Source organism: Mus pahari, chromosome 10, assembly GCF_900095145.1.
Source record: "Mus pahari chromosome 10, PAHARI_EIJ_v1.1, whole genome shotgun sequence".
NCBI classification, from domain to species: Eukaryota; Metazoa; Chordata; class Mammalia; order Rodentia; family Muridae; genus Mus; species Mus pahari.
Window position 1 is genome coordinate 16925740 of NC_034599.1, and position 25800 is coordinate 16951539.

Here is a 25800-nt window from a genome sequence, read left to right on the forward strand (position 1 = left end):
TGTAGACCAGGCTGGCCTCAAACTCAGAAATCCACCTGCCTCTGCCTCCCAAGTGCTGGGATTAAAGGCGTGCGCCACCACACCCGGCTCATTTATTTATTTTGAGGATGTGTGTGTAGAGATGAAAAGACAGCTGAGAACTGGCTCTCTCCTCCTACCATGTGGGTCCCAGAGTTTGGAGCCCAAGTTATTGGCAACAAGTGCACTTACCCATTTAAGATTTATTTTTATTGTACTTATTTTATTATGTGCATGAGTGCTTGTGTGTATGTGTACCATGTGCATTCAGTGCCTGTGGAAGACAGAAATGGGCATCAGATCTCCTGGAACTGCAGTTACAGTTGCTCGTAAGCTGTGAGTGCCAGCAATTGAACCTGAGTCCTCTGCAAGAGTAATCATCTCTCCACCCCCCTGAAAATACTATCTTGTTCATACATAGTAGTTGTGTTGTTACTTATTGTCTGTGACAACAGTGTGGTGGTTGGCTTATTTGTAGCCTGTATACCATTTCTTCAGATCGTTCTAGATGTGGGCTGTGGCTCTGGGATCCTGTCATTTTTTGCTGCTCAAGCAGGAGCCAGGAAAATTTATGCAGTGGAAGCCAGCACCATGGCTCAGCATGCAGAGGTCAGTGTTCTGTTGTGGTCTAAGCCCTTGCTTCTCATTTGTACCTGGGGACATCACTGCTGTTCTTTATCTCTAGAGAGGTCACTGGTGGGATGGGGCTGGGGGTGGACACTAAGGCTGTGGTAGCAAATCAACAGTGACTAGCCAGGCATCCACAGGGGTACACTTTTGTTGCCGTCCCTGGTGGGAATTCTGGGTCCTGAGAAGTAGCCTGCCTGAGCACCCTAATATCCTGTGTAGGTGACAACAGGATTTTTGTCATCTTGCCACCCCCTCCCTTTTTTTTACCCCCATGGAAAACTTCATTTTCAAGTTCAGAATTGAAAAGCTGCTGAGGAATGGGCACTGTGCTTTCTTACCCCTCGCTCTCTACTACTCAGGTTCTTTACCAGACACAGAGTCCCCTAGGTCCTTTCCACTGTGCTAGGGATACATGCATAAGCTTGGCTCCCCTCCCACAGCCTACATCTCAGAAAGACAAGGGCATCATTACCAGCTTGCTCTTGTGTGTTTCCTGGAGCTATGTACCTTATTGCAGCTCCTTCACAGAGCTTCGGTACTAGTCCAGTCTCTTCTGAGACTGCCTCTTCTTTCTTGTAACATGTCAGCCTCTTGGACACATGTCACTTCTACTAGGCCCATTATGTGTGAAAGACAAGTTGCCAGAACTAGACTCCAGCCCATCAGGAGGGACACTGGTACCAGAGAAGGGAGCTGAAGGGTTGTGGAGGGCCTATGCCAGGCAAGCACAGGGAGCCTTCTCTCGCCTCCTACAGGTCCTAGTGAAGAGTAACAATCTGACAGACCGCATCGTGGTCATCCCCGGCAAAGTAGAGGAGGTCTCATTGCCTGAGCAAGTGGACATTATCATCTCAGAGCCCATGGGCTACATGCTCTTCAACGAACGTATGCTCGAGAGCTACCTCCATGCCAAAAAGTACCTGAAGCCTAGTGGTGAGTGTCCCATGCTCAGGAACATCGAACAGTGGAACTAAGACTTTCAACCAGTCATTGCCCCACCCCCCACCCCCCGGACAAGACCCCACTGCTACCAGCAGCCTGTAGGTGGCTTTGTGTCTGTCGGTGATCTCTCTACAGAAAGTTAGGGGTTCTCCCTGCTTCCTACCCCAACCCTGCCTGTCGGCTATGGCTTCTAGAGCCCCAGACACCACGCAGCCCACTCACCCCACCAGGCATTGACAAGCCCGCTGCAGACACCCAGAAAGCATTGGCACCTCTAGTTTATGCTTGCTGTAGAGCTACTAATAGTAGGATAGAAATGGGAGTCCAGGGATGGGTTGGAACTCAGATTCCCAAACTGGAGACCTTGTCCATGGCAGTGTGGCAAGCCTGCTTCCCTAACAGCTTGGAAGTGGGCAGGTGGATGTGTGCAAGCCTAAGGGTGCAGCTGTATGTATGCATGTATGTATATGTGTGTGTGTGTGTATATGTATATATGTATGCTTAATGATGTATGTACATCTGTGTGTGGTATATGGAGGTGTGTGCTTATGGGTGTGTGTTCTTATTTGAAGGCATTTTGTGTGAGGGTTTGTGGATGGTGAAGGTCTATGGGTAGTATAGGTATGTTTCTACATATTTATGGTGTGGGATTTGTGATGGTGAACTTAAGGGTGTGTGTGTTTACATGTTAACAGTTTGGGTGTTGTGTGTGTGTGTGTGTGTGTGTGTGTGTGTGTATGTGTGTGAAGGTATGTTGATCTCAGGGTGAATGGGCAGGTAGGAATGCACTGAAGGTGTGGTATGTGTATGTATGTATAGTATACACCTGTGTATAGGTGTATGTACATGTATCAAGGCATGTGTGGATACGTGTCTGTCATTTCCCTGTCCATGTTTCTGGCTAACCTGTCCATACCTCTGGTTGTGTGCCTGCACAAGTGGCATGTTTGCACCTACCAGTCCATACTGGGATCTGTACTCTGCTCTAAGCATTGTACTACACCTTTTTTTCTGATGAGATCTGGAATGTGTCTGCCATTCTTAAATATTTATTTGTTTGTTTGTTTATTTATTTATTTATTTAATGTATGTGAGTGCATGGTCAGTGTCTTCAGATGCACCAGAAGAGGGCATTGGATCCCATTACAGATGGTTGTGAGCCACTTTGTGGTTGCTGGGAATTGAACTCAGGACCTCTAGAAGAGCAGTCAGTGCTCTTAACCACTGAGCCATCTCTCCAGCCCCAGTCTGCCATTCTTTTCAGGTACGGATGTGTATGTGTATGTGTATGTGTATGTGTATGTGTATGTGTATGTGTATGTGTATGTGGGAGCTCATGTAGAGCAGTGGTACTGGCAGTCTTAGTGAATGCATGGCTCCCATGACTTCTCTACCTTGGAGCCAACATTGGCTCAGTTTCTGTAGCTAGGAGGTGGCCACAATTCTCTATTTGTGTAAGTGTGCAACTCCAGGCTGCCAGCAACTATCTTGGGTCTTCTTTGTCTCTCCTCTGGCCCTATGGTAGCAAAGCCTTGAGGTGGCTTTCAAGCCCTCAGAAGCCCCTATGAGGATTAAAGGTAGCATTCTGTCACACCTGTTCAGAATACATGCTGTCCCATCTACCTTTCACATCCCATTGGCCAAATTTGAGCATTCTAATCTAATGTGAATTATGAGGACCTCAGGACCATCCCAACTCCCTGAAGAGCTGAGGACGGAGGCCCATCTGTAGGCCATGTTTTCATCCTTTGAAGTCTCAGCCTCCTCATATCTGCTTCTTGTTGCTGCCAACTTAGTCCCATTTGCTTGCTCATGAATCTCAGAGGAGGACCCCCTATTTATATTTCAGACACTTACTAAATTTGGTATTTGATCCAGAACCTGGATAGCCCTGGCTGAGGTGATGCAGCTAAACTCCAAACAGCTAGGGTTTCCTGTCACTCTGTTTGGAGCAGACCAGGCATGCTGGACACCAAGAGGCTCTAGTAGGCTCCTTATTGCTTCTGAGTGTTAGTACTGGAACATAGGATTAGGCCTCTCGCCTCTTGGAATGGATGATGGCCAGTGTGATGCAAACAGATATAATGACCATACGAACTGGCAGTAGATGAAGGAGCCCTGGTAAACTGAGCCAGGTACCTTGGCTCTAAATTGGGAATTTTGAACTGATATGTGAGTCATGGATGAAAATCAAAAGCACTAAAGAAAAAAAGCCCCTGACCTATCAGAATTAGGTTGGATATGGTGGCACAGACTGACGATCTCAGTATCTAGGAACCTGAGGCAGCAAGACCCCATCTCAAAAAGACAAGCAAGCTAGTGCACAAATGTACACCAGTAATTCCAACACTTGGGTGGAAGCTGGCTAAGTCGGGAGTTGAAGGACTACCTGATTTACATGAGACCTTATCCTCCCTTCTTTCACCACCTTCCCCAAAAGCCACTGTAGAAAGAAAAAAAAGCATTATATCTGAAAGTTAATTTCAGAGTCACCAAGTTTCAGCTCCAGAGCCACAAAACAAAGCAGTAAGCCATCTTGTGTTGGATTCTGGCTCTGCTACACTTCATGTACATTAAGAGGCCATGGACAAACTACTGCACACTGTAGCATGGATGGATGTGTGCATAGATGGATGGGTGCATGGCTGGATGGGTACATGGATAGATGGGTGGATGGATGGATGGATGGATGTGTCCATGGAGGGATGTGTGTATGTATGGGTGGGTGGGTGTGTGGTTGAGGTCTCAAGGTCCTCTAAAAGCTCCACACAGCCTTATAGTATGTACTCTCCTGACAACAGCACTCTTCTCTGCCTCCAATCCCAGGAAACATGTTCCCCACCATTGGTGACGTCCACCTCGCACCCTTCACCGATGAACAGCTCTACATGGAGCAGTTCACCAAAGCCAACTTCTGGTGAGTGTGCCCAAGGTGTCCTGGCCAGACCATAGAGCCTGCCTGCTTGGGGATGGACTCAATCCTCTGGTGAGCCCTGTCTCTCCTCTTTTTCTTCTCCTCGGCCACAGTAGGATCTAAAGGACATGGGCTAGACAAGGGCCAGCTAATAAAGAAAGCAAGTGCTCTGCCTGTCTTTCTTAATACTGCTGACCTTGTGGGTGTGGTTGGGGATTTCCACAGGTACCAGCCATCCTTCCATGGAGTGGACCTGTCGGCCCTCCGAGGCGCCGCTGTGGATGAGTACTTTCGGCAACCTGTGGTGGTGAGTAGTGTGTACATGGCACTGCTGAACTGAAGAGGCTCAGGCTTCACCATGGTTTCATGCAAGCTCTGGAATCTAGAAACCCCTGCTTCTCTCAACCCTCACTCGCTCTGCAAAGCACATGCAACAGCATGCTGGCTTTGTAGCAAATAGGTTTGATTGAATGATACATAGATCCATGGTTCAGTATCAGGAATAATAAAGCCTTGTGGCCCATACTAATAACCCATGCATGCAGATAGAGGCATGGGATCAGGAGATCCAAGCTGGATGAGGAATGGAGAAATGGCTCAGCAATTATAATCACCTACTGCTCTTGCAGAGAACCTAATATTGGATCAGCACCCACATCAGATTACTCACAGTGGCCTGTAACGCCAGCTCCAAGAGCCTCTGAGTGCACCTGACTCAAGTGAATACACGCACACATATGCAGAAATGAAATTAAGGGGAAAAAAGTTGGACTTTAGAGCAATGTCTCTGGTTAAAGGCACTGGCTAGTCTTCCAGAAGACACCAACAGATCTCAGTTCAATTCCTAGCACCCAAGGTAGCTCAGTCATTTGTAATGGGGATCCATAATATGTGATGTACAGACATCGTCCAGATAAGATACCCACAAATACAAGAGTATGTTTTGCCTACATTTATGTCTTTATGCTAGATATGTGCAGTACTTACGGAGGCCAGGAGACAGCGTTGGATCCCTGGGACTGGAAGTCTAGGGGTTGAGTCACCATGTGAGTGCTGAGAAATGAACCTAAGTCCTCTGAGGACAGCCAGTGCTCCTAACCACTGAGATACCTCTCCAGTCCCATATAATAGTTTTGATATTGATTGATTGATTGATTGATTGATTGAATTTAAAGAATAAAAGTAAAGAGCACTAGAAGTAGAGAACGGGTTTCATTCCCAGCACCCATATGGTGGTTCTAGTTCCAGGGGATCAGATGCTCCCTTCTGCGATCCCCAGGCATCGATTGCGCATCGTGTACTTAGATGCAGAGAAAACACACAGAAAATTTTTAAAAAGTGAATTGGAGGCTGGAGAGATAAGTTAGCAGTTAGGAGCACTTTCTGCTCTTGCAGAGGATCCAGGTTCAGTTCCTAGCACCCCCATGGTAGCTCACAGCCATCTGAAACTCCAGTTCTAGGGGTTTGAATTACATACTCATATATAAATGTACCTAAAAAAAAAAGTTCTAAATTTAAATGACATTAAATGAATAAATTATTTAAAAAGATTTAAAGATTTAAAATTGTATTTATTTGAGACAGGCTCTTAGTATGTGCCCTAGCTGGTCTGAAACTTAGAGATTTACCTGCACCAAGAAAACCAAATGTTTGTTTTATTGTTTGGGTTTTTTTGTTTTGTTTTTGTTTTTGTTCTTTGACACAGAGTTTCTCTGTGTAGTCCTGGCTGTCCTGGAACTCCTCTGTAGACCAGGCTGGCCTTGAACTCAGATCTGCCTGCTTCTGCCTCCCAAGTGCTGGGATTAAAGGCATGCGCCACCACTGCCCAGCAAGAAGACCAAATTTTAACCAGAAAAAGCTACTGGCGGCACAGCATCCTTCCTGTAGAAGCATGGATTGTTTTTCAAAAAGCTAAACTTTACCTCAGTATAGCATAATTGGTATACAATTGTGCCTTCATTTGTCATCAAAGAACATGCACTAATCCTTCAGACCTTGGATAATTGAGACTGTGTAGTCTTAAAATGGATTTCAGCTGGGTGTGGTGGAATACACCTTTAATCCTAGTACTTGGGAAGGCAGAGGCAGGAAGATCTCCAAGTTCAAAGTCAGCCTGGTATACACAATCAGTTGCAGGGCAGCCAGACTACATAGTGAAATCCTGTCATACACACACACACACACACACACATACACGAAAAAGAATTCAGTCATACTTAGTACAGCCATATATCCATGTCAATTAGGTTATATTTGTTAATCATCTTGATCAGGATTCATCATTTTCCTTAAGGCTGAGTCTCACTATGAAGACCTCAGTTGTCCTTGAAATCATAAAGATCCTTCCACGTGCCTGAACTCACTACTGATTCTTTTTTTCCTGATGTGTAACTGATTGTGTTTTTTGGTGTTTTTTTTTTTTTGGCATTATTTTGATGGGGATAATTTTTTCCATTTCAGCCTGATTGTTTCATATGTTTTAAAATTGTTGTATTAAGTGCACACAGGTCTAGAATAAGAGCACCCTGTTGGGTTACTCTTTTTGTCACTATGGAACCTTTACATTATCGTTTGCCTTAAAGTCTGCTTTTTCTCGGTAGTAGCGCAAGGATACTTTCTTCTAGTTGTCTCTTTCTATTGTAAACCTGTTGTGGCTTTACTACTTAAGGAAACAACATACAAGTTTCTTTGGTTAGTTTTCGTACTTTTTGTTTTTTTGTTGTTTTTTTTTTTTTTTTTTTTTTTTTNAAAGCAGGGTTTTTCTATGCAGCCCTGGCTGTCCTAGAACTCATTCTGTAGACCAGGCTGGCCTCGAACTCAAGAGATCCACCTGCCTCTGCCTCCTGAGTGCATGAAAGTCTTAGTTCACTTGAAGATCATGCACCTGACCCATTAATGTCTTCCCTTCTGTTTCACTAGTCTGAGAAACACTCTAGTTGTAGTGAAACCTCTGTCTCATTCTCTTCTAGGATCTAGTTGTATGTACAGTAGTCAGTCACTTCAGAAAAATGATTCTCTTTTGTCCTTTGGAGACCATCACTTCCCACTGTACACTGCCCTCCAGTTCCCGTCACAGGTGTGTGTCACCACATCTGGGAGATGAATCTCAAACTCTATCTTCCAGTTGTTCCCCATTTTACTCTTCCCAAGTACTCAGTCTTCCGGTTCCCTTTCGCCACTGTTTTGTTCTTTAGCTTTCTCTTCTAAAGATTTATTTAATGTATATGAGCATACTGTCACTGACATATCACAAGAGGGCATCTGATCCCATTACAGATGGTTGTGAGCCACTGTGTGGTTGCTGGGAATGGAACTCATGACCTCTGGAAGAGCAGACAGTGCTCTTAACCACTGAGCCATCTCTCCAGTCACTCTCTTCTATTTCTTTAAATGGGAGTCTCACTAACTTTGACCTGGAACTCACTGTGTAGCCCAGGTTGGCCTTAGACTTCCAATTTGTTCACCTCGGCCTCCCAAGTACTGAGTACAGGCATGTGTCACTGATGCTGCATTCATCTTTTACTATTGCTTTTAAATTTTTTGTGTGTTGCTTGGCAACATGTATGTCAGTTCCAGGGATTGGACTTAGGTAACAGGCCTGTATATGCAACAGGTGCCTTTACCTGCTGCACCAGTGAGTGGAGTGGCCCTTTGGTTTTGTTTTGTTTTGTTTTTAAAGATTTATTTATTATATGTAAGTACACTGTAGCTGTCTTCAGACACTCCAGAAGAGGGCATCATATCTTGTTACGGATGGTTATGAGCCACCACGTGGTTGCTGGGATTTGAACTCTGGACCTTCGGAAGAGCAGTCGGGAGCTCTTACCCACTGAGCCATCTCACCAGCCCCTGGTTTTTGAAACAGGGTCTGTGTGGCCCTGTCTATCTTGGAACTCACTCTAAAGTCAAGGCTAGCTTCAACTCAGAAACTGACATGGCTCTGCTTCCAGAGTGCTGGGATTAAAGGCACTGAGACATTAGGCTAGGTTTCTGGTTTTCTCCAAATGAGATTTTCACATATTGCTTAACATAGGCACAAATGAGTAGGTGCCACCACTTGCTGACTAGGTAGGAGTTTGGGTGTTGCCATTGTGGTTTTGTTACCAGCCTAAGGTTGGTAAGGCTCAGTGCAGATTGCATATCTCACATGTATGAGGCCCAGGGTTCAATCTCTAACAGTAAAAAAGGACTGCCCTGTCTTGCTGCACACACCTGGAATCCCAGGACTCAGGACATTGTGGCAAGATGACCAAGAGCATGAGGCCTGAGTGGGAAGATGGCTCAGTTGCTAAAGTGCTTACTGCTATGCAAGCTTGAGGACCTTAACTCGGCTCCCAGAACCTTTTTATATGTATGGGTGTTTTGCCTCTACCACTGTTATGCCTAGAGTCCAAGAAGGTCATAAGAAGCCATCTGTTCCCTTGGAACTGAAGTTACAGAGGTTGTGAGCTGTGGGTGCTGAGAATTGAACCTGGGTCCTCTGGAAGAGAGTAGCTAGTGCTTTTAACTACTGAGCCATCTATCCAGCACTGCCAAACAGCCTCTTGTTTTTCTCTGTAACCCTGTCTGGCCTGAAACTCACTATATAGACCAGGCTGGCTTCAAACGTGAAGAGATCCACCTGCCTGTTAGTATGACATTTTGAGGAGTATGGTCTGATTGCTACCCCTGGTGTTGTGCCTAGCATGTCTGAGAATGGCAAGCTGGTTTTAGCAAAAAGCAGAAGTTAGTGCCATTGCCAGGGATGGGGGAAGGGCATTGAGGCGCTCCCCTTCTTCTATGGTATTTGCAGCACAAGCTGGGTCATATCTGTCATCTTACAGGACACATTTGACATCCGGATCCTGATGGCCAAATCTGTCAAGTACACAGTGAACTTCTTAGAAGCCAAAGAAGGCGATCTGCACAGGTAGCCTTCATCCCCTCAGCGCTCATGGCCTAAGCTACCAGCCCCGCTCTCCTCACAGTCGTGTACTGTCAACTCCCTGGTCACTTGTGGCCAGCTGCTGTCCCCCCAGCTACCCCTCCCACTCTCCTTACTGTCGGGTGTGGCTTCTAGAGCAACCTCATATGCCCTTTGCCTTGCAGGATAGAAATCCCATTCAAATTCCACATGCTGCATTCAGGCCTGGTCCATGGCTTGGCCTTCTGGTTCGATGTTGCTTTCATTGGCTCCATGTAAGTATGGCACTGCTGGGACTCCTTGCACCTATGGCCTCTAGGCTTGGCTATTGTCGTAATTCCTTAGGTTCTTCTCATCTAAACCCCAGGAAGAACTGTGAGGGAGGGGTGTGGTTGTCATTTCCCCACCAGCTACCCTGAATACCTGTCCCTTAAATGCATGGGTGTCAGGGTGAGTAGGGACCAGTGGCCATGGGCTGACTGTGCTTTTAGAGTCAGCCAGTCTGAGCCTGGAGACCCCAAAGGACCATTCAGGGAAGGCCCATGGGAATGATGTCAAGGTATGTGGGGTAGTGACACAAGTGGTGGTGCCAACCCAGTGAAGTGCATCCATCTCTTCTTGACAGAATGACCGTGTGGCTATCCACAGCCCCAACAGAGCCCCTGACCCACTGGTACCAGGTCCGGTGCCTCTTCCAGTCACCGTTGTTTGCCAAGGCCGGGGACACGCTCTCAGGGACATGTCTGCTTATTGCCAACAAAAGGTGCACCCTGCCACCCATCTAGGGCTGGATAGGCACAGGGATCTACCACCCCAGCTGCCTCACAGCCACCCTTTCTATTCTCCCAGACAGAGCTATGACATCAGTATTGTGGCACAGGTGGACCAGACAGGCTCCAAATCCAGTAACCTGCTGGATCTAAAGAACCCCTTCTTCAGGTAGTGAAGGGTTTTAGCGGGGAGAGGGCACCTGGAGTCCCACAGACCTGCCCACAGTTAATCTCTGCCATAGGTACACAGGTACAACCCCATCACCCCCACCTGGCTCACACTACACATCTCCCTCGGAGAACATGTGGAACACGGGAAGCACCTATAATCTCAGCAGCGGGGTGGCTGTGGCTGGTGAGTCTGAATGTTATTTCCAGACATGGCTGGAGGCCCTTGGTGGCAGCCTGGACCCCAATTCCCCAGAGCCTGCCCCACCCTTGACACCTACTTTCTGGTTAGGAATGCCTACTGCCTATGACCTGAGCAGTGTTATTGCCGGCGGCTCCAGTGTGGGTCACAACAACCTGATTCCCTTAGGTGAGTGTCCCCTGGGGTTCTATGGCATGGCAGGGGAGGACTGGGATGTACCAGTGGCCAGTTAAACCAGTGCTTGGTTCTCTGCCACCACTGTCGCTGTCATGGTCACTTCTTCTTCCTGGGGACTCTAGCCCTGTGTGCCTCTCTGCCTTCATCTATCACCACTCCACCTGCCCTTCCCAAAACCATCCATGAGAGTGGAGTGGGCAGGGCAGGCTGGGGGCGGTGACATCTGCCTCCCTCCCTCTTTCCTCCCTGTCGCTGCGCAGCTAACACAGGGATTGTCAATCACACCCACTCCCGGATGGGCTCCATAATGAGCACGGGCATTGTCCAAGGTAACAGGGTAGTGGGGCCGTGGGCGGGGGACTTCCCGCCTGGCCTGCGCACACGTTCAAGCTACCAGTGGGGGCCAGGCAGGCTCAGGGGTCATGCTGGCTCCTCAGTGCCCATGACCTGCCCCACAGGCTCCTCAGGTGCCCAGGGAGGCGGCGGTAGCTCCAGTGCCCACTATGCAGTCAACAACCAGTTCACCATGGGTGGCCCTGCCATCTCTATGGCCTCGCCCATGTCCATCCCGACCAACACCATGCACTATGGGAGTTAGGTGCCTCCAGCCGCGACAGCACTGCGCACTGACAGCACCAGGAAACCAAATGAAGTCCAGGCCCGGCACAGCCAGTGGCTGTCCCCCTTGTTCTGGAGAAGTGTGAACACCCGGTCACAGCCCTCTTTGCTATGGGAACTTGGACAATTTTGTACAAGATGTCACCGCTGCCCTCAAGTACCCCCAGCCCAACCTTTGGTCCTGAGCGCGTGTTGCTGCCATACTTTACATGAGATCCTGTTGGGGCAGCCCTCATCCTGTTCTGTACTGTCCACTCTGATCTGGCTTTGACATCTGCTGGAAGAGGCAAGTCCTCCCCCCACCCCCACAGCTGCACCTGACCAGGCAGGAGGAGGCCAGCAGCTGCCACCACAGACCTGGCAGTACCCACCCCACAACCCGTCCTTGCACCTCCCCTCACCTGGGGTGGCAGCACAGCCAGCTGGACCTCTCCTTCAACTACCAGGCCACATGGTCACCATGGGCGTGACATGCTGCTTTTTTTAATTTTATTTTTTTACGAAAAGAACCAGTGTCAACCCACAGACCCTCTGAGAAACCCGGCTGGCCGGGCCAAGCCAGCAGCCCCTGTCCCTAGGCCCAGAGGTTCTAGGTGAGGGGTGGCCCTGTCAAGCCTTCAGGGCGGGCATAGCCCCCTCCCACCAAAGGGTTCACCTCAAACTTGAATGTACAAACCACCCAGCTGTCCAAAGGCCTAGCCCCTGCTTTCTGCTACTGTCCTGTCCTGAGCCCTGAAGGCCCCCCCTCCATCAAAGCTGGAACAGGCAGCCCTGAGTGACTCACCCTGGGCTACTGGGGCAGACAAGAAACCTCAAAGATCTGTCTCACAAGGAAGGCGTCCTCTCCTGATAGTTAGCATAGGCCTGTGTGCTGCACTCACATTCATGTCCCACTCACTCCTCTCAAGACAGCGTCCCTGGCAAGGGGCCGCAGGGGCTGGAGGGACCTCCCCAGACAAAAAGAAAAGCAAAGAAGGAAGGGTGATTTATAAGCACAGGCAGTTTCCCCTGTTCCCTTACCCGAGAGTCCCCACCTCAATGGCCACAGCTCAGGCTGGGCTTTTGCCTGCCACAGGAACCCCTTGGCAAACGCTGGAGCTGCTCTGTGCCACCCTCCTGACCTGTCAGGGAATCAGAGGGCCCTCAGGCAGCTGGGAACCGGGCTCTCTCCTGTCCATCAGTAATACTCCCTGCTCGGCTGCCCCCCCCCTTTATATAAATTCTCTGGATCACCTTTGCATAGAAAATAAAAAAGTGTTTGCTTTGTAAGAAAAGCCTGCAAAACAGCAGGGTAGTCTCCAGGGGCCAAGGATCCTCCAATCTTCATACGGAGGCAGGACAAGTAGTATCCCCCTGGAGTTTGGCCTGAAAAAGAAAGACTCCTAGGAACGGTCCCAGGAGGCGGGTATATCCTCAACCAAAACAGAAACTGGCCCCTCACCTGTGGGCCTTCCTAGAAGGTCGTCATGGGCTGGATTGAACTGGGCAGCAGGACGTTGGGAGATGGAGGTGTGGCTTGGGGTGCTGGTACCACATGGTCCAGAGGCAGTGGCTGGAAGAAGTACAGCTGCAGAGAGACCTCAGAATGAATGTACAGTTGGGTGGCAGCAAACCCCACTCCACAACCCTGGTGAGAACCGCCTGGAACCTACCTTACAGCCTAGCGCCAAGAGGGCGTGAAGCAGCACCACAATAGACAATAGTGCCGCAGCCACCAGCCGTGTATCCTCTCGGACAACAGGCCACAGTGTGAATACCAGCCCAGCAGCTGACAAGGCCAGGGCCAGGGCTCCAAAGAGCCACTGTAGCCACTGCACTGGGATAAGCCACAGGACCTAATGTAACAAGTATATATCTGGTGACCATACTGGTGGGCCATGTAGCTCCCAGCAGGCCCCAGGGCCAAGCCAGACTCACCACAGTAGGAATGAAGACAAAGAGTGAGTAGCCGTAGACACAGACTGTCTCCAGGAAGGTGTACAGCCCCATGCGCTCCCTCGTGCCCTGGCGCCACCGCAGGAAGCCCCACAGCGCCAGCGGCACTAGCCACGCATAACAGTAGATGGTGATGCCTGCTATAGTCACTAGGGATGCAATGTGGACAGTCACTACATGCTTTTGAACCCTGGCATCCAGGAGCTGAGGCCACCCACCCTGCTTACCCTTGTGGAACTGGGGGCTGTAGTGAATGGAGGGGTCCCGTCTCTGTGCAAGCACCAAAGTGAGATTGCCAGTAACCACCAGGACAAAGGCCAGGGTGGCACAGATCCAGAAGGGGCCTGCAAAGGGGGACATGGAGTCCCAGGTACCTTTCCTCCTGGGAAAGGTGCCTGTCCAAAATCAAGTATGCTAAGACCCCTAGACTCCATTTGACTCTCCGGGTCACTGCTGACAAGTGTTGCATCTGGGCTCATCCTGTTTTTCTGGAAATACCTTCTGAAATGTCTCAAGCACTTAGCTCTTTCTCTGACAAAACTGTCTATAGGTAGGACAGGCCTGGAGGTTCTCTACGCAGACAGACTCTTGTCCAGAGGCCTCCTGCATCCCACCTTTATGTGTCCACTCCCAAGTTGCCCCAGGGCCCTGGATTCACATGCTCGCTTTTTTAACTTCACGTGTATGATCTGAGCCTCTAGAGACACTTGATCTGCTCCTGATAACCGTCCAGCATTTCCTGTCCACCCATGGCAAGTCTATTGGTGGACTGGGGAGGAAGCCACCCTGGCCTTTCTTCACTCCTCGGTTGTGGGGCATCCTCTAGAACCAAGCGTTCTTCCTCATAGCTTCCAATGTCACGTCTGTGCCTGCCTGCTCTTCTTGGCTTCTACCCTCACTTTCCAGTGCCAGAGGAGATCTTGAAAAGATCTCAGTAAGATCCCTTCTCACCATTCTGTGGGACCTGTATACTCACCCCTGCTAGTGGCGTCCCCACTCCTTCGTCCACTGCAATGACCTATGCTGCCATGCAGTTCAATTATTTCCACCATGGGACCTAGGGGCTTTCTGGGTCCTCTTCTAAGCCTCTTACCACCAATGTCAGCATAACTCATTTGCCTACCCTAGTCAGGGACCTTCCTGACTTCCCTAACCAGACAGCCGCTCATCCTCTGAGCTAGCCAGACCTACCACCTTCTGCTTCCCATCTTGGTGCCTCCCTCAACTAAACACAAGTTTTGCTCTTCATGCGTGCCTGCCCATTTCAGGGCCTGGTACAGCCCCATGTACACCCCCATTTACCATATAGGTCGGGACGGTTTCTAAGATGGTGCCGCACAAAGTTGTGGCCAGGATGGGGTAGCAGGGAGCCTTTGATCCTGTCCAAGACCTGGAGAGCAAAGCCCAGAGTCTAGAATAAGAATCCTGATGTTCTGAAAGGTGTCAGCACATCCTACCTGAACAAGCTTGAATGTGTCACCACTGTGAAGGTGGATTTCAGGCCCACCACCTTGCTCTCGGCTTCTTGCAGCCTCTCCTCCCAGTCAAAGTAAGGACAGTTCCTAAGTTCCTGATGGTCTCCCTCCTACATCTCCAGGATGTACCCTCTCACTGGACCTGGCTTATTATTAGAGGCTGGCCTGACTGGGAAACACCCATCCGCACCTACCTTGTAACCTAGCTTTTGCCTTCCAGCCCCATCATAGCTATTCAGTCCCCAAGTATAGTGGCTGGACTCCAAGCAACTCCAAGTGCCTTACCTGGGAGGTGTCCACATCAAAAAAGCTCTGATAGTAGTCAAATGTCCAGAATCTGGGCTGTGGCTTTTCTTCCTGTAGAAGCTATAAGACAAAAGACTTTCAGAACCTGCCTGCTCAGCCAGGGTAAGGCCAGAGGCAGAGCATGGGGCCTGGGAGACTCACTGATGTCTTGTCATCCTCTTCCTCTACTTCAGCTCCATAGCCAATGCCTGAACCCACAGCCACAGCCACGTGCTCTCGGGAGGTCAGCTCATCACTTTGTTTAGTAGCTGCATCTGGGGTCTCTGCCAGAAGATTTGTGGCTTCCTCGAACTCTACGGAGAGGAAATATGGGCATAGGTGTTTTGAGTCTGAAAATGCCTTTGGCCCGGTGTCCATTCATCACCTGGGGCTATGGCTGCCTCACCGCCGCCCCCTAAGGGCTGAGTTTCTTCAGTTTTGATGCATGGGTAGGTCTGTCTACTAAGATGGGATTCAGTTTAGGTCCTGGGCAGGACTGGACGCTGTGATGTGCCTTTTGAGTTCATAGAAGAAGCAGGAATTGAGGGCAAGATGAACCTGGGGTCTGGGACCCAGCTGCCTGGGGGTCTAGCCTAGGACAGAGGAGCTCTGACCACTTCCGGGCTCCACTCACCGTGGAAGGCCAGTTCGTCAGCCGCTGCCATGATTCTTTGGAGGTGTCACCGCATCGCACTCTGTGAACAGGACCGCATCAGTCCCACAGCCCTACCCGGGACTGATGCTTCCGTCTGGGCTCCTGCGTGGAGCCTAACACACGGAGTGGAGTCTCGGGTCTAAGCGGGGTCTCTGCAGATGCGCCCCACCTTCCTCACCTGAGCCAACCTAAGCTGGCGTGGCTCTTGCCTATGCGCATGCGCGCCGCTCGCCTTCCCGTCAGAGCCCACCCTTGTCGACGACGCAACGGCAACATCCGGCACTAGGTCCGTTCCCTATTGTCATCCTGTGGGAAACTACTTCCTGTATCTTGCGCTTGCGCAGGATCTGCTCTCCGGCCCTTTTCATCCCGACACCATGCGTTTCCACTCGGCCGAGGAACCGCAGGAAGAAGATGGTGACAGCGGCTCTTAAGAAATTCTGGTCCGGTGGGCGCGGTGAAGCGGGAGGAGAGGCCAGTGGTGCCACGACGGTGGCGGCTAAGCCAGGGCTGTGGACACGACTGAGTGAGTAGTGGCAGAAGGCTGCAGGGTGGGCGGCCCGAGTGGGCGGATCCTTGTCACCGCGGCTCTTTTTCCCCCTCAGGCACCTGGGCCGGCGCGCTGCTCCGGGACTACGCCGAGGCGTGCGGGGACGCGGCGGCTGCGGCGCGAGCGCGACCCGGCCGCGCGGCCCTGTACGTGGGGCTGCTGGGCGGCGCTGCTGCGTGCTGCGCGCTGGCGCCCGGCGAGGCGGCCTTCGAGGAGGCCCTGCTCGACGCATCGGGGTCGCTGTTGCTCTTGGCGCCGGCCACGCGCAACCGCCACTCGGAAGAGTTCCTGCAGCGCCTGCTGTGGCTGAGGGGCCGTGGGCGGCTGCGGCACGCGAACCTGGGCTTCTGCTCGCTGGTGTACGAAGCTCCCTTCGACGCCCAGGCCAGCCTCTACCAGGCCCGCTGCCGCTACCTGCAGCCGCGCTGGGTGGACTTCCCGGGCCGGATCCTCGACGTGGGGTTCGTTGGCCGCTGGTGGGTCCTGCGGAACCGCATGCTCGATTGCGACATCAACGACGACGAGTTTCTCCACCTGCCTGCGCATCTCCGCGTCGTCGCACCTCACCAGCTGCACTCGGAGGCCAATGAGAGGCTGTTCGAGGAGAAGTACAAGCCGATCGTGCTCACCGACGATCAGGTGGACCAGGCGCTGTGGGAGGAGCAGGTGTTACAGAAGGAGAGAAAGGATCGGCTAGCTTTGAACGAGGCTGATTCACTGGTTCAGTCCGATGTTTCCAGATGAAACCCAGCACTGCCCCCGGGGTACCAGGCGCAAGCAAACTGTTGGCCGTGGATGGTGCAATTGGTGAGATGGGTAGAGATAAATGACTCTTATTGTGATTTTATGGAAAGCCCTCACTCTGTCCTGTTATCCAAAGCAAATCGGGGGCCTTACTGGTCTTAGAGATACAGAAGAGCTGAAGGACTGCTCTTAAACATGCTGAAGCACTTGACCTTATTGTGTTAATCGCCCCCAGATCTACTAGTAAGGAGCCTATGCTGTATAGCCTTTTGTAGCTGGGGATGAACTTCATGGGTAGAGCGTTTGCCTAGCACGCCTGGGTTCCTGCACTGCAAAAACAGAACAAAAGTGGGCTTTTGGTTTTGGAGGTTTTATCTGGTTGGTTTTGAGAATGTGACTCCCATATGCCCAGTCTGGCCCCCTGCATCAGCTCTAGTGTACCACACTGTACCTGCCCATGCATTAGTCCTGTTCATGAATGGGGCTCCAAAGATGTCCTGACTGCCAGTGACTCCCAAGGTCCTAAGCCCAATTCCCAGCCCCCTTTTGGTAGTGTGCATCAGTGAAGTTAGACCAATCCCCAGCCCCTCTTTTGGTAGTGTGCATCAGTGAAGTTAGACCAATCCCCAGCCCCCCTTTTGGTAGTGTGCATCAGTGAAGTTAGACCAATCCCCAACCCCCTTTGGTAGTGTGCATCAGTGAAGGTTTTGAGGACGGTCTGACCTAGGCTACTTGTTTAAAGAGTACTGACTGCTCCTCCCTCTGGAGAACCTCAATTCAGTTCTCAGCAGCTTGATCTGTAACTCCAGGCCAGGGAATCAATCCAGCGTTCTCTTCCGGATTCCTTGTGTGCTAGGCAGGCACGTGGTGGTACACAGACAAAACACCCACTCACACATGTTTAAAGATTCTTCTAAGTCTTCTCCCAATATGGGGGCTAAAATCATGTGCCAGCTTGCCTGACCTCAGATCTTCCTTTTTCACATGGAGCTGGAATGTATGTGTTGAGGGTGTTTGTTTGTTGTGGTTTGGTTCGTTTGTTACACTGGCTTCCCCAGAACTGGTTATGAAGAACAGTCTGCCCTTAAAGTCGCAGAGATTTGTCTGCTTCTCAAATTGGATCTTTTTTGGTTTGTTTTGTTTCTGAGAGTGGTCTCACAGCCCAGACCAGCCTCAAACTCACTGTGTAGCAGAGGATGACTGAATGATGATGGCTCCTCTTGCCTGCACTTCCCAAATGAAGTGAAATGTTTCTGCCCTGTGGTTTATTATTGTTGGGTACTTGTGCTAGACATTAAATCCAGGGCCTTGTGCATACTAGGCAAGCACTGTACACCAAGCCCTCTTAGGATTTTTGTTTTGTTTGATAATATCTTTATGTAGTCCCCGAGGACCTTTGACCTAGCTTAACGAGTAATGTTGTATATTACTATCAGTGCAGGGGATAGATACAGAGGCCAACAGATTCTACTGTGTATATGTATGTATGGCAGCATGTTGGAAGGCTGGAACATGTTCTGATCCCATAGTGTACATGCAGTAGTATGTCATTATACTGCAGGGACCCCGGAAATGGTTGGATGGAAAGGAACAGGGTGGGGCACATAGGTTGGACCTGGCAAAATTCCGGTAATTACCTTTCAATCTAAAATATTAGGGAAGCAAAACTTCCCATATCAGGTAGCTTGTGACTAGTCAATAAAAGCAGGAAGTGAAGCAGTCATTTTTGTGATGGATTTATTTATGGTGGGGGCTTCAGACAGACTTAAGTATGTGCTGTACACTGAGCTACCCCATTCCTAGTGGTGTGATTGTGTGTTTTGCTTCCTTTATTCATTATCAGATATATTGAAAGTATGGTAGTTGGTTTTGGTTGGTTAGTTTTTCAGTAATACTCCAGAGTGGGAGGATTAAAGGCGTGTGCCACCACCTCCTGTGTAAGGTATTCTTGAAGCCAAGTCTTCTGGCCAGGTGATGATGATAATTCACATCTTCCCGAACTGGTGAGGTGGCTCAGCAGGGGAAGACATGTTCAGCCAAGCCAACCACCTGAGTTCATGCTATAGAACTCACATGATAGAAAGAACTAACTCCTCTGAGTTGTCCTGTGACCTACATGTACACAAAATAAATTAAAATGTAATATGGGTTCCAAAAAAAAAATCCACATCTGAATTACAAATGTTTTAATTAGTGTGTATTAGTGGTGGTATATAATAAGATTCATTAAAGCATTTTCTTATGTGTGTATAAAATATTCTTATTCACCCTCCATTACTGTTTTTGCAATCCACTCCCACTTCCATGTTTCCTCTCTTCTCAAATAATATGTAATCCTGGGCTGGCCTACATCAGGCTGGCCCTGAACTAACCTAGAACTATTGTGTGTGGATTTAAACTTGATTACAAGCTGGGCGTGGTGGCGCACGCCTTTACTCCCAGCACTTGGGAGGCAGAGGCAGGTGGATTTCTGAGTTCGAGGCCAGCCTGGTCTACAGAGTGAGTTCCAGGACAGCCAGGGCTACACAGAGAAACCCTGTCTCGAAAAACCAAAAAAAAAACAAAACAATAAACTTGATTACAACCTCATGGATACCTTTCCAGGGACTGACTATACCACTAAGGAATTTTCTCTCCTTCCTTCCTTCCTTCCTTCCTTCCTTCCTTCCTTCCTTCCTTTCTTCAGCAACTATTACTGACACACAAATCCCCTTAGTAGGGAGGGGCCCTTCCAGTCTTGTGGAGACCATGTACAGGTGATCACAAACTCTGTTGTGAGTTCAAGAGTGCAACAGCTAGGGGCTGTAAGCAGGCCGAGTTCACAGGCACTTTATTGCATAAAACCTAATGGCCTGAATCTGATCTTCAAGACCCACTTGATGGAAGGAGAAAATTAATTCCAGCAGATTATTTTCTGGCCTCCACATACATGAGTGTAAGCATGTTCATGTACACATGTGCAAATAATTTTTTTTTCGAGACAGGGCTTCTCTGTAGCCCTGGCTGTCCTGGAACTCACTCTGTAGACCCGGCTGGCCTTGAACTCAGAAATCTGCCTGCCTCTGCCTCCCAAGTGCTGGGATTAAAGGCATGCACCATCACACCTGGCACAAATAATTTTTTTTAAGTACAGCAGTGGGATCATGCTTGAAAGTTTAAGTACAGTGGTGGGATCATGCTTGAAAGTTTAAGTACAGCGGTGGGATCATGCTTGAAAGTTTAAGTACAGTGTGGGATCATGCTTGACAGTTTCACACCACTCTCCACTTCTTCCAGTTCTTCTGTTTGTCCTGTCCTCCAGAGTTCCCTCAGCCTTGTAGGGATAACTGAAATGTCATGCATTTCAATTTTAAAGAGAGGGGAAAAAGTCAACATTCAGGTAATATAACTCTGTACCCTGAATTCAGATACCCAGTACCCACATAAGCAGGGCATGGTTCCACACTATCCTAGCACTGGGGGCCTAAAGATAGGTAAATGCTAAGAGCTTGCCTGCCAACCAGTCTAGCTGAATTCAAGTTCAGTGAGAGACCTGGCTCCAAAAGAGAGGGTTGGGGCCAGACTGGACACATGCCTTTGATCCCAGCATTCCTGGAGGCAAAAATGGGCTTATATCTGAGTTCAAGGCTAGCTGGTTTACATAGTGAGACCTTGTCTTTGAGAGAGAGAGGGAGGGAGGGAGGGAGGGGGCGGGGAGGAACAGATTAGAAAAATGCTGCTATGAATTTCTTTGAGGCCATGACAGTCACTCCAACTCCAGCTCCCAGCCCTGTGACTTAGTTTGCAGACTGATGCCCAGAAGTTGTCCTCTAACCTAGACGAGCATGCCCTGGCAGAGGTGTGCCTAATGTCTTTGATCCTATCCTGTCTAGCCATACTTTATTTTGGGGGAAGGGCAGTCCCTCCCCCAAATAGTGTAAGACATAAGGCAAGTACTCTATCGGTCATACTGCAGCATCTCCTTGCTAAAAGGTATTAAATAATGTCATTCCTTGCCGTAAATAAACCTTGTTAAGAACATTTACTGTTGTTGCAGAGGACCTGGGTTTGATTCCCATTTTATGTATATGATTGTTTTGCCTGCATTGATGCCTATGTACCACATAGGCAGTGCTCAGAAAGGTCAGAAGAGGGCACTGGTGGTTGTAAGCTGCCATGTGGCTGCTTTGTCTGAACCCAGGCCCTCTGCAAGATTGGTAAGTCTTGGTCCACTAAGCCATTTCCCCAGCTCTGTATAGTTTTTAAAAACTTTTATTTTTAAATCTAGTCGGCAAAAATTCAGTGGGTAGATGTGCTTGCCATTTGAGCCTGATAATCGGAGTTTGCTCCCCAGAATCAGAGCTGTCCTTACTGTGTAAACATGTCCTGGCACTCATATACAACATATACCGCATGGATAGTGGAAAGGGGGGGAAAATTCTAAATTCCTATACTATTCAGTAACTCATCTGAGACTCTGGTCCACAATCCAACTCCTCCCTTTTGTCATGAGACAAAATCTCCTGTATTACTAGTTGGCCTAGAACTTGTATGTAGCCAAGGATGGCCTTGAACTCCTTACTCTCTCTGCCTCCTGAGTCCTGGGATAAAAGGCATGACCTGTGCAGTTTTTCATCCTTTTTGTTAGATTAGCTGTAATAGCTCTTCTTGGCTTTCAACTTGACTACATCTGGAATTAATGGAATCCTAAGGGACTAGGTACACCCCTGAGAGATTATTTTTTTCTTTTTTAAAATTTATTTATTTATTATATGTAAGTACACTGTAGCTGTCTTCAGACACCCCAGAAGAGGGTATCAGGTCTCATTACGGTTGTGAGCCACCATGTGGTTGCTGGAATTTGAACTCAGGACCTTTAGGAGAGCAGTCAGTGTTTTTAACCACTGAACCATCTCTCCAGCCCAATTATTTTTTTTTCTTAATTAAATGATTTGAAGTGGGAAACCAACTTTTAATCTGGATCTTTTGAGGTGGAAAGATTTACCTTTGATGTGAGTTAAGCCTTTTATAAAGGTCATGGAGGAAGAAAGCTTTTGCTCTTTGCCTGCTTGCCCTCATTCTGGTTGGCAAGTGCATTTCATCATTGGTGATAGAGCCTACTACTTTGGGATTCCAGTGTACACTCTGAAGACCAGCAGAGACATCCAGCTTCTTGGGCTGAACAACTACTCAATTCTTAGACATTTCATTGGTAAACAGCCATTGTTGGACTAGTTGGACCACAGTCTGTAAGTCTAAAGTGTGTGTGTGTGTGAAGCCTGGATCCACTTCAAGAGCCACAAATGCTCTTTAACAGCTGAGCCGACTCTCAGCCCCTCCCAAATAAGGTCTCAGTATGTAACACTGGCTGTCCTGGAACTCATGTGTGGACCAGGCTGGCCCCAAACTCAGAGATGTGCCTGCTTTGTCCAGGCCTGGCTGACCCTCATGGGAATGGCTAGTGAAGCCTCATGCGGCTTCCATTCTGTGAAGCACAGCAGATACAAGGTGCTTCATCCATTTACTGACACCCAGGAATGGCATGTGGTGACAGAAGTTGGTGCCATAGGGAAGGGCCACATCCTTTGCTAGAACATGTGTCTTGCCTGATTTGCAAAAGAGGCAAACATCAGGTCCTGAGCTATCTGTTCCATCCATTGTCTGTAGACGACAGCCTGGACTTGAGGAAGATACCACTCAGGGTAATGGGTAGGCCCTGGAGGGGAGACAGTCATTAGACTTCATTGCCCTTAGCCAGCCAGGTAATGGCCTTGCACATCCCAATGTTTGCTAGCCCAGCCAAGTCACCAGGATTGCAGTCTGATCATCCATACCCGCACTCTGTTAAAGCCGTGTGCTTTATGAGCCAGCCCATGATGCTCTTCATGATTGAGATCTATATTCTCAGCCAGCCACCTACCCCCTTCTAGATTTGATCCTCTGACAGGCACAGCTAGCCATCTTGTTAGGTTCTGCACCCAGGGAGCCAACCAAGGTGGAATGGTGTGATAAGCTGACCCTCAGTTGTGCTCACCCAGCATATAGGGAGCCCCAGGCTCCAGCCTGAGGACTGGTAATATAGGTCATGTACAATCTGTAACCTCAGCCATTTCTCTGACTAAAGGGAGACTACTTAATATTCAAGGCCACCCTCAACTATGTAATGATCCGGTTCAAGGCCAGCCTGGGCCAAATGAGACCCTATCTCAAAACAAAACAAACTCAACAAGAAAGAAGATTAGGAAAAAACTTTCACAGATTCTTTCTTGCTGATATTTCCTAAACAATGAAGTGTAAAGCTAAGCATGGTGGCTTACACCTGTTTTCCTAGCCAAGAAGGGGCTGAGGCAGGGTGATCAGTATGGTCTTTTTTTTTTTTTTTTTAAAGATATATTTATTTATTATATGTAATTACGCTGTAGCTGTCTTCAGACACTCCAGAAGAGGGAGTCAGATCTTGTTATGGATGGTTGTGAGCCACCATGTGGTTGCTGGGATTTGAACTCCAGACCTTCAGAAGAGCAGTCGGGTGCTCTTACCCACTGAGCCATCTCACCAGCCCCGGATTAGTATGGTCTTAAAGCTAGCCTGAGCTATGGCCCAGTGGTGCTGATGATGTCGCTGGGAACACTTGCCTAGCATACACAAGGCCCTAGCTTCCATTCTGGTACCAGAGACAATAAGATCTCTTTGAGTCCCACGCCAGCCAGAGCTCCACAAGGAGACCCGGTGTAATAAATAGATGTTGGCCACCAAGCATGACCTAGAGTGCCCACAAAAGAGGAAGGAGAGGGGCCTGAAGAAAAAAAATAAAAGGTTAAAACAATTAAGTGGAAGGAGCCAGGAAGTGGTGCATACACTTTTGATCCCAGCAACTTGGGAGGCTGAGGAAGGTGGGTCTCTGTGAATTTGATGCTAGGCTGGTCTACAGAGCTAGTTCCAGGACAGCCAAGGGACCCTGGGAAAACAAAAACAACAGCAGTGTGGCAAGAGAACTAACTCCACAGAGTTATCCTTTGACCTCACACACAGACCGTGGTGTGTCTGAGTACATACATACACAAGCGCACACAGCAGGGGATGGGATAATTATTTGAAGACACCTTTAGTTTATGAATGTTTGCCTGTGAAATGTGTGTAGTGCCACTGGAGGACTGAAGAGGGTGTCTCTAATCTCTTGGAGCTGGAGTTACAGGTGGTTGGAAGCCACCATAAGGAGTTGGGAACTGGATCCTTTATAAGTACACTTCGTATCTCTCTCACCCCAACATGGGTACTATACTGGGAAAGAAATCAGGGTCCTTTTCAAAAAGCAGCCAGGTGTATAGTGTGCTGGATGGTTTTATGTCACCTTGGTACAGGCTAGTATCATCTGAGAGGACATAGCCTCTGTAAGACCACACTAGGCAGGCCAGCCTGTAGGGAACTTTCTAAACGAATGATCAATGAAAGAGGGCCCAGCCCATTGTGTGTGGTTCCACTCCTGAGCTGGCGGTCCTGAGTTCTGTAAGAAAACAGGTTTAACACGCCTGTGCTTCCCCAGTGATGGGAATACAGCCTGGGACACTGGTATTTCCAGCTTCTCACATGCTCCTAGAGGTCAAATCCATCCATACACTTGTACAGCAAGCACTTCACCCACTGCTCCATATCTCCAACCTTAAGGTTTTGTTTGTTTGTTTTGTTTTTGAGACAGGGTTTCTCTGTATAGTCCTGGCTATCCTGGAACTCAAACTCAGAAATCCATCTGCCTCTACCTCCCAAGTGCTGGGATTAAAGGCATGTACCACCACTGCCTGGCTTCCAACTTTTTTTTTTTTTTTTTTTTTTGCCTAAGTTTCTTTTTACTGAAAAATATATGCTACTGTCTGCATGTCCCATGACTTGTGTTCCTCGCATCAGCATTTGGTCACTAGGCAACAGAAGAGGTTGACTTTGGGATGGTGGTCGTGCATGTGCTTGTTCTGATGAATGAACACCAGAGGGCGCCAAAGCCCCCATGCCCAGCTAGTGCTTCTCCATTTTGCCCTGAGCAAGGCTAGGCAGAGCAGGTGAGGAGATTAAGGTAGACTAGCTGTGATATATAAAACAAACAAAAAAAAAAAACAGTATTTCAAAGGGGATGATGTTTGCCTAGCACACATTCACATCCAGTACTTCAAACTAGCCATGATATTGGCTCGCACCTGTAGTCTTAGCACACAGGAGCTGGAGGCAGGAGGGTCAGTTCATTACAGTGAATTACAAGCCGTCCTGAGATGCTGAGAGCCTAAAAACAAAACGAGAAGTAGATTCTGAGAAGCAGATTTTAAGGCTACATAGTGAGACCCTGTCTCAAAGAAATAGGAGAAGAAAACCCCAACTAATTATTAATCAAAGTGGCTCAAGGCTTAAGTTGCAATGATCTAGGTTGACGGCTGTTGGAGGGTGCTCCAGTTTGTGGCAGCTGGGGCCATGAGGCGATAAAGAGCACTTGCAGAAAGCTCCACACAGTGGTCTGTATTAATGACGGCACATTCCAAAACTTGTGACTAAAAAAAAAGTTGCAAAATGCAATTCCTACAGCCCATGCCTTTGATCCCAGCACTCAGGAGGCAGAGGCAGGTGAATCTCTGTGAGTTTGAAGCCGGGCTGGTCTACAGAGTGAGGTCCAGGACAGCCAGAGCTATATAGTGAGACCCTGTCTTAAAAAAAGACAAAAGCCGGGTGTGGTGGCGCATGCCTTTAAACCCAGCACTCGGGAGGCAGAGGCAGGCCGATTTCTGAGTTTGAGGCCAGCCTGGTCTACAGAGTGAGTTCCAGAACAGCCAGGGCTACCCAGAGAAACCCTGTCTC

The 25800-nt window shown here is 48.9% G+C and overlaps 3 protein-coding genes across 7 annotated transcripts in view; 2 read left to right on the forward strand and 1 right to left on the reverse strand.

The window, feature by feature from the left end:
• The window catches only part of Carm1 (coactivator associated arginine methyltransferase 1), a 41228-nt gene extending 28592 nt beyond the window's left edge, over nucleotides 1–12636 (forward strand). Inside the window, exons 5-16 of one of the 3 annotated variants that reach the window (XM_021206133.1) lie at nucleotides 517–627; nucleotides 1404–1581; nucleotides 4417–4507; nucleotides 4730–4811; nucleotides 9328–9413; nucleotides 9593–9682; nucleotides 10033–10170; nucleotides 10257–10346; nucleotides 10420–10532; nucleotides 10638–10715; nucleotides 10985–11053; nucleotides 11183–12616. In XM_021206133.1, coding sequence (XP_021061792.1) covers nucleotides 517–627; nucleotides 1404–1581; nucleotides 4417–4507; nucleotides 4730–4811; nucleotides 9328–9413; nucleotides 9593–9682; nucleotides 10033–10170; nucleotides 10257–10346; nucleotides 10420–10532; nucleotides 10638–10715; nucleotides 10985–11053; nucleotides 11183–11322 — 1266 coding nt within the window. In that variant the 3' untranslated portion in view covers nucleotides 11323–12616. Of the gene's footprint in view, nucleotides 1–516; nucleotides 628–1403; nucleotides 1582–4416; nucleotides 4508–4729; nucleotides 4812–9327; nucleotides 9414–9592; nucleotides 9683–10032; nucleotides 10171–10256; nucleotides 10347–10419; nucleotides 10533–10637; nucleotides 10716–10984 lie in introns of all 3 variants that reach the window. The other 2 variants (XM_021206135.1, XM_021206132.2) reach the window with 2 other exon arrangements.
• Yipf2 (Yip1 domain family member 2) lies at nucleotides 11815–15966 on the reverse strand. 2 transcript variants are annotated; one of them, XM_029543854.1, is made up of 9 exons: nucleotides 15672–15966; nucleotides 15200–15351; nucleotides 15038–15118; nucleotides 14580–14667; nucleotides 13505–13621; nucleotides 13260–13426; nucleotides 12995–13177; nucleotides 12784–12909; nucleotides 11815–12707 (listed from the first exon to the last, which is right to left on the reverse strand). In XM_029543854.1, the coding sequence occupies exons 1-8, from the start codon at nucleotides 15700–15702 to the stop codon at nucleotides 12796–12798; spliced, it is 933 nt and encodes a 310-aa protein (XP_029399714.1). In that variant the 5' UTR covers nucleotides 15703–15966; the 3' UTR covers nucleotides 11815–12707; nucleotides 12784–12795. The 2 variants fall into 2 exon arrangements, with proteins under 2 accessions (XP_029399714.1, XP_029399715.1); XM_029543855.1 differs by lacking the exon at nucleotides 13505–13621 and having other exon boundaries at nucleotides 12617–12707; nucleotides 15672–15926.
• Nucleotides 15785–25800, forward strand: part of Timm29 (translocase of inner mitochondrial membrane 29) — a 14010-nt gene continuing 3994 nt past the window's right edge. Inside the window, exons 1-2 of one of the 2 annotated variants that reach the window (XR_003844678.1) lie at nucleotides 15785–16218; nucleotides 16298–17049. Coding sequence is in view for 1 of the 2 variants with exons in the window: in XM_021207892.2 (XP_021063551.1) it covers nucleotides 16107–16218; nucleotides 16298–16986 (801 nt within the window). In the remaining variant the exon portion in view is untranslated. Of the gene's footprint in view, nucleotides 16219–16297; nucleotides 18703–25800 lie in introns of those variants that run through there. The other variant, XM_021207892.2, reaches the window with a different exon arrangement.

Coding starts and splice junctions, on each gene's coding strand:
- Yipf2 (XM_029543854.1), bottom strand. CDS start 15,702: ATGGCAGCGGCTGACGAACTGGCCTTCCACG. Junction 14,668..15,037: donor TTGATGTGGACACCTCCCAG/GTAAGGCACTTG, acceptor TTTGCTCTCCAG/GTCTTGGACAGGATCAAAGG. Junction 12,910..12,994: donor TCTTGGCGCTAGGCTGTAAG/GTAGGTTCCAGG, acceptor GTCTCTCTGCAG/CTGTACTTCTTCCAGCCACT.